The sequence below is a fragment of the Oncorhynchus mykiss genome, chromosome 18, assembly GCF_057628025.1.
Source record: "Oncorhynchus mykiss isolate SJ-2025 chromosome 18, ASM5762802v1, whole genome shotgun sequence".
Taxonomy (NCBI): Eukaryota; Metazoa; Chordata; class Actinopteri; order Salmoniformes; family Salmonidae; genus Oncorhynchus; species Oncorhynchus mykiss.
Window position 1 is genome coordinate 59418420 of NC_143039.1, and position 7695 is coordinate 59426114.

Sequence of the window (7695 nt, forward strand, 5' to 3'; positions counted from 1 at the left end):
ACAGAGTGAAAGAAAAGCAGCCAACAAGTGCTCAGCATATGTGGGAACTCCTTCAAGACTGTTGGAAAAGCATTCCAGGTGAAGCTAGTTGAGAGAATGCCAAGCGTGTGCAAAGCTGTCATCAAGGCAAAGGGTGGCTACTTTGAAGAATCTAAAATCTAAAATATATTTTGATTTGTTTAACACTTTTTTGTTACTACATGATTCCATGTGTGTTATGTCATAGTTTTGATGTCTTCACTATTATTATACACTGTAGAAAATAGTCAAACTAAATAAAAACTCTTAAGAGTAGGTGTGTCCAAACACTTGACTGATACTGTAAGTATTCCTATAATTTACCACTGTGCAAAGAATAAGGCCTCTCATTGCTAATGTATTCACTAAAACATTAATTAAGTCGTAAAGGATAGGGGCCATTTCAATAAAACACTGGGGCATATTCTGTAGGGAATAATACATGGTGTTAAAAAAAGACACTGCTTCATTTTCATTGGGCACCAAATAGATGAAAATGGACTGAAACAGGGAGGGACTTCCTGGGACATGTCCAATAAGAAACACTCATTTTCATTTTCTCTTGCAAACTATTCACAACGCATCCATGTTGTGCCCTAAAGGTAGTTCCACCCCTTGTAGAGAAGACAGTGGGCCTGATGTCATAAAGAAACTTAATCAAATGATCTTAATTAATCTATTAAGCTAAAGGTCAAATTAGCATTTTAACTTTTTTTATGATTGGCTGTTAAGGTGATGGATATATTTTTAAAAATGTATAAAACATTGTTTTTTATTTCCTGTAGTTTTGGGTGAAATCTGTTGAACACAGTTTTTTATGTAATTTATACTGTTATGGTAATATTGTTTATTTTTGTTTGTTAAATTTAGTCACAACATTTCTCAATGTACAGTATATCAACCAATTAGCTGAGCAGCCTGACTTGTTTGCACCATTTATTTGAACCATACAATTTTTCAATTCACCATCGATCCAACAATGTTCAGGTCAACAAGAAAATGCATTTCTCTGTTAGCGCCTTATCTAACATCACGCACATATTGTCCAGATACTGACAGTTTGTACTTGGTGGACTATAGCAGCATTCTAAAAGAAGAGGCTTCAGATGAGGCCTTCGTCATTTATCATGAGATCCTCGCTGAGCTTAACAGGAATATGACTCTGAATATATTCAGCAACACCTCCCACAGAGACATACCTGTCTTATTTATAGATGTTATATCCTTGTATTCCTACTGCTGTATCATCAAAGGTGCTGTCTAAGTGAGTCTCAGAAATGGCTAATATATTAATATTATCTAAGATTAGCAAATCACTAATCTCATGAATTTAGTTTGAGGCTACATATATTTATATAAACTCATTTTAACCTTAAACACACAATGATAATAGGTTGTGTTACTAATCATTCTACTTCTGATAACAGTATGAAGGAATTAATGGATTTTTGAGCAGATTATGTTCAGCAGATGACTTTTCTACAGCAGGGTGTAAGTACAGTGCCTTGCGAAAGTATTCGGCCCCCTTGAACTTTGCGACCTTTTGCCACATTTCAGGCTTCAAACATAAAGATATAAAACTGTATTTTTTTGTGAAGAATCAACAACAAGTGGGACACAATCATCAAGTGGAACGACATTTATTGGATATTTCAAACTTTTTTAACAAATCAAAAACTGAAAAATTGGGCGTGCAAAATTATTCAGCCCCCTTAAGTTAATACTTTGTAGCGCCACCTTTTGCTGCGATTACAGCTGTAAGTCGCTTGGGGTATGTCTCTATCAGTTTTGCACATCGAGAGACTGACATTTTTTCCCATTCCTCCTTGCAAAACAGCTCGAGCTCAGTGAGGTTGGATGGAGAGCATTTGTGAACAGCAGTTTTCAGTTCTTTCCACAGATTCTCGATTGGATTCAGGTCTGGACTTTGACTTGGCCATTCTAACACCTGGATATGTTTATTTTTGAACCATTCCATTGTAGATTTTGCTTTATGTTTTGGATCATTGTCTTGTTGGAAGACAAATCTCCGTCCCAGTCTCAGGTCTTTTGCAAACTCCATCAGGTTTTCTTCCAGAATGGTCCTGTATTTGGCTCCATCCATCTTCCCATCAATTTTAACTATCTTCCCTGTCCCTGCTGAAGAAAAGCAGGCCCAAACCATGATGCTGCCACCACCATGTTTGACAGTGGGGATGGTGTGTTCAGCTGTGTTGCTTTTACGCCAAACATAACGTTTTGCATTGTTGCCAAAAAGTTCAATTTTGGTTTCATCTGACCAGAGCACCTTCTTCCACATGTTTGGTGTGTCTCCCAGGTGGCTTGTGGCAAACTTTAAACAACACTTTTTATGGATATCTTTAAGAAATGGCTTTCTTCTTGCCACTCTTCCATAAAGGCCAGATTTGTGCAATATACAACTGATTGTTGTCCTATGGACAGAGTCTCCCACCTCAGCTGTAGATCTTTGCAGTTCATCCAGAGTGATCATGGGCCTCTTGGCTGCATCTCTGATCAGTCTTCTCCTTGTATGAGCTGAAAGTTTAGAGGGACAGCCAGGTCTTGGTAGATTTGCAGTGGTCTGATACTCCTTCCATTTCAATATTATCGCTTGCACAGTGCTCCTTGGGATGTTTAAAGCTTGGGAAATCTTTTTGTATCCAAATCCGGCTTTAAACTTCTTCACAACAGTATCTCGGACCTGCCTGGTGTGTTCCTTGTTCTTCATGATGCTCTCTGCGCTTTTAACGGACCTCTGAGACTATCACAGTGCAGGTGCATTTATACGGAGACTTGATTACACACAAGTGGATTGTATTTATCATCATTAGTCATTTAGGTCAACATTGGATCATTCAGAGATCCTCACTGAACTTCTGGAGAGAGTTTGCTGCACTGAAAGTAAAGGGGCTGAATAATTTTGCACGCCCAATTTTTCAGTTTTTGATTTGTTAAAAAAGTTTGAAATATCCAATAAATGTCGTTCCACTTCATGATTGTGTCCCACTTGTTGTTGATTCTTCACAAAAAATACAGTTTTATATCTTTATGTTTGAAGCCTGAAATGTGGCAAAAGGTCGCAAAGTTCAAGGGGGCCGAATACTTTCGCAAGGCACTGTAGACCCATGATCTTCTTTCAGTTGTCTGTAGGGTCTTCATTAGGCCTAACCATTGGTTATTGGTTAGGCTACACACTTTAGGCCTACGACCAAATCAGAATTAGTTTGAATTTGAAAACTCCACCCAAAAACTATATTTTGGTATTTGTTTAATTAGTACATTGTTGATATAGTCCCAAAATGATGTGCATGTTAGCAATCAAGTTCTCAAGATATTTAACCACAGAAAAAACAATGAGACATATATTTCCCCGGAAGTATAAATGTGAAACATCCGCTTGGTGTTTCCACTTGTGAGAGGAAGCTAAGTGGCAGGCACTGGGTGAAGATGGAACAAGATGGATTTTGGCCGATATTCTGCATTCTCATCAATGAAACATTTGATCTAGAATCTGTTATGAACAGAGTCCCGTTGTTTAGGAGTGCAAAGGCAAATTGAGTTATTGCGCACATGCATTTCACAGAGTGTGCGTTCCCTAACGGCAATATGGAAATATTTGCCAGAATGGCCAATAGGATCTTGCTACCTTGTGCTTGGCTCTGCCCACCTCCTTGCCTGTTCTGCCCACTATTACTAATTTGTTCCCATTAGTTATAAAAAATCTTGTGATATAAATGATATAACTTTCAAAATACAGAAATACAGCCAGTATGATGCTGTATTTAAAAAAAGCACAAATCACTGTCATGTTCATTAATGACTCACAGACAGTCGTTGCCGGTCATCCCGTGTTCGCCCGCTCTCTGTCTGGCAGTTTCCGAATGCTTCCGGAGAGTCACCGAACAGAGACCCAGCCCCTCCCGAATACCATGCCCCTCTGCCCCCCTCTTCGCGTCTACAACGACTCTCTTTTCGGCTCGACTCGGATGAGGAACCCGGCGGCCGCCCGGCTGTGCGTTTGCATTACCCAAGATGGAGGTTTGCTTATGGCGCTAGCATCTAGGAACGATTCTGTCAGTCCGGGTGTCTCTTGGCCTACGCTTTTCCGAGGAACGAACTGATTTTTGTCTTTCACCGCATTGGGAATTTAGTTGGGATCGCGGCTGTTGGTGGCCACCATCATGAGCTCTGGGGAAGGAGCTGATGAGACGTCAAAGGACGCAGCCGATATAGCGGCGTTCTTTAAATCTGGTAAGCCCGAAAACGGATCGGGGAGAGCAAATGAGCCGTCCCGTAAAGGCGACATAGGGGTGGGGGGGCATTGTTCCCGGTTGAGCACTGTGTTTTCGGTGCAATGGTGGGGTGGGGGAGGTTTCAACTAAACATTCGCCCAGGTGTCCTTATTCGTTTGTAGAAGCGACAATGGATCATAAATGGGTGGCTGTTATGCAGACATAATGGTGAGAGCTGTCGTGCATTTGTTACACAGTCATTAAAATGTAACTAACCATGTCAACCAGCCATGAGAGCTCTCGACTCCCTTAGCAGCCCAACTCCGTCCACAGACACATGCTAAATAATGTTAGCTTGGTTGGCTTTTATAACCGATTCACCCCGAAATTAGCTAGCTATCGTGCTTACATTGGGCATATACAAAGACAATAGCCACATTAGATAGATAGCCAATATACTTGTGTACTACCATTGACGTTTATAAAAATAGCTAAATAACTACATTAGGTGCGCTAGCTGGCTATGTTCAGAATCAAATATAGCTAGGTCGCTAACTAGGTAACCAAGGGACTGGGAAATCACAAACAGCTCACTGTCAGATTGCTAGCTATAACGTTAGAGACATATTTCATTGAAACAGCCGAACGTTAGTTGATTGTTACCTAAAACGTATGTAACGTATGTATCGTTTCCGTGCTGTCAAAATAGGAAACAATCGAGCGTGCTATGTAAACAATACCGTGGCATGCATTACTCTATCTGAACTGTGGCTAGGTTAGCTTGCTACCTAGTTATACGGTTTCCCCTATGACCCAATATGATCATATGATGCAGGCATTTGATTTATATTGCAATGCATATCTTAAACAGTTCAGGTAACGTATTATTTGCTAAATTAGTAGTAGTGACTGCACAATGTGTGATTTCATGGTAGATTAAATATGATCATAGCCATTTTCTCGGCTAACGTTAGTCATGCTAGCTAGCTGAGTGAGCTATGAGCAATCGTCATTTCTGGATCTATCCTGATCAGTAGATGGATAACAGCTCGCCCGTGGATATTTGACATTCTTCAATTTCTATTCCATTATTCAATTCTGAATTCTAGACTGAAGGAGATAATTTATGTGCTTTGAATAAGGAGCTAATTTTGGGTTAGTGTTTATCATCTGTGGTGTATTCATTAGTCAGATTCTGTTGCAAACGTTCTGCAATGGAAACCTTTTACTGTAGGAATCAAGCGGAAAAAAAACAGTAAACTGAACGAAACGGAGAGGGACCTACCTGCATTTGTCCAATGGCAACTGTCCTTTGTTGCAAAACGTTTTCTGTTTGGAGTAAATGTTTCCGTTGCAAAAGTTTTTAACAGACGAAATGTTGTGCAACGGTATCCGACATTCTGCCGATTTTGTTGCAAAACGTCTGTTAAACAAGCAGACTGATAAAACGGTGAGGGATGTACCTGAATTTGTCCATTTAAAAACATCAGTTTTGTTCTGTTTGCTTCCGTTTGGTTCTTAAACGCTAAACTGTTTCCGTAATGAATACACCCATGCCTTTTGTGAACTAACACTAGCACTTTTTTCTACCTTACTGGCTCTGACTTTGCTGATAGCTACATTGAGGAAAATGTACTTACTGTGACAGCTAACGTTAGGTTGATCAACCACCCATCCCAATCTTAAGAGGAATGAAATGATACAACAACCATATGCTGAAAATCAAATGGGACTTATCATTATAGCTTGATGATTTCATAGATGGGTTCTATGTATTGGTGCTGCATTATAGGCCATACATGACTACTGTATTGCACTAAACTACCACTGTAAAAAATCTATTACTTAGATCAATTAAAGGGTGGCATTTGGGTTGATGGGAGGGTGACCCTTTGTGTGTTTGTTCAATGGCTCACTGGTCAGGCTAAACCTCAGTGCGAGGAGATGAAGGGGGAAGGTAAGGGACGGCAGGTAGCCTAGTGGTTAGAGCGTTGGGCGAGTAACCGAAAAGTTGCTAGATCGAATCCCCGAGCTGACAAGTTAAAAATCTGTCGTTCTGCCCCTGAACAAGGCAGTTAACCCACTGTTCCTAGGTTGTCATTGTAAATAAGAACTTGTTCTTAACTGACTTGCCTAGTTAAATAAAGGTAAAATGCTTTTTAAAAGGGAAGCCTTTGACTCCACTCAGTGTCTGTAGATAATAGGCCACATGGGAAGTGCTGGATCCTCATTATGACTGCAGTTAGTTCCTCTGTGAAGATGGATTCAGTCTTCCTGCTTTGAGGGAGACATGATAGAAATTCCCAGTCTACAACCACATCCAATTTTAATCACCAGGCCCCTCAAACTCAACCCTGGACATCAAAGCCAGTTCCACTGCAGTTTTTCATTGTTCCCCTCTAATTAGGGACTGATTTTAGACATGGGACACCAGGTTGGTGAAATGAATGATCAGGTAGAACAGAACCAGCAGGCTCCGGACCTCATAGGGTCAGAGTTGAATACTTTTGCACTAGGCTTGCCTAAACCACTTGTCTACCCTAACCTTAACCATTACCCACATCCTACCTCCTATTTCTTTTGAGTTGAAAAACTTCCTATGGAGATGGGTTAAAATGTTCATTTGTGCTTCCTTCAGCTGTTTGTCTGTACCAGCTGTTTTGGCGCTCTCGCAGAAGTAGCCCATAGGCACAGATCTAGGATCAGCTTACCTTCCCTCAAGCTTTTCCCAACTTTTAGGGGGAAAAACTCAAAGCTGACCTTAGATCAGTGTCTAGTGTCATCTTTTGTGGCTGGATTATTATGGGTAATTATTATGGGGTGCCATTGCAGTGTTTTGATCCCCTTAGGGAGAGTTCTTGGTAAGCTGCAGAGCTGTGCCCTGCTATCACTGCGGGCAAACAAGCTCTGATTGACAGCTGAGCTCAGGTTGAGTCGTCTCTGTGTGCGTCTGTGTCTGTCTGTGTTTGTATTTGTGTGTGTGGATGCATGCAAATTGGAGCTGGAGAAGATTCAAGCCCTCTCACTCTACAGTCTGAAATCATCTCTATAATACGCAGCAATACTACAGGAACAGAGATAGTTCAAGTGAAGTGAAACAAGGAACTGTGTGTACTATTACGACGTCCTCATCTGAATTCATAATATAGTCTGAGTATACAAAACATTAGGAACACCTTCCTAATATTGAGTTGCATCTCCATCGGGGCATCATGTACAGGTTCCAACATGTACAGGTTTAAGACCTGCCTGCTTAGTAGTGCCTAGCCATCGGGTATGTTTTTATCCTCACTCTCCCTCTCTCTGTCATGTCTTCCCTTTGTTTGTCTCGTTCTGTCTCGTTCTTGTTCTCTCGCTCATTTCTGTCTCTAACCCTGTCTCACCCTCTCTCGTTTCAGACGTTGTGAGGATGCAGCCTTACGTGTCAAAAGCACTCAACCGCCCC

The 7695-nt window shown here is 40.9% G+C and overlaps 1 protein-coding gene across 21 annotated transcripts in view; it reads left to right on the forward strand.

Annotated features, from left to right (window-relative positions):
* The first annotated feature begins 3833 nt into the window (after window positions 1-3833).
* LOC110496473 (triple functional domain protein) overlaps window positions 3834-7695 on the forward strand; it is a 123672-nt gene continuing 119810 nt past the window's right edge. For all 21 annotated transcript variants that reach the window (XR_016488571.1, XR_016488565.1, XR_016488572.1 and 18 more), the window contains exon 1: window positions 3834-4269. Coding sequence is in view for 8 of the 21 variants with exons in the window: in XM_036953054.2 (XP_036808949.2) it covers window positions 4200-4269 (70 nt within the window). In the remaining 13 variants the exon portion in view is untranslated. The remainder of the gene's footprint in view (window positions 4270-7695) is intronic.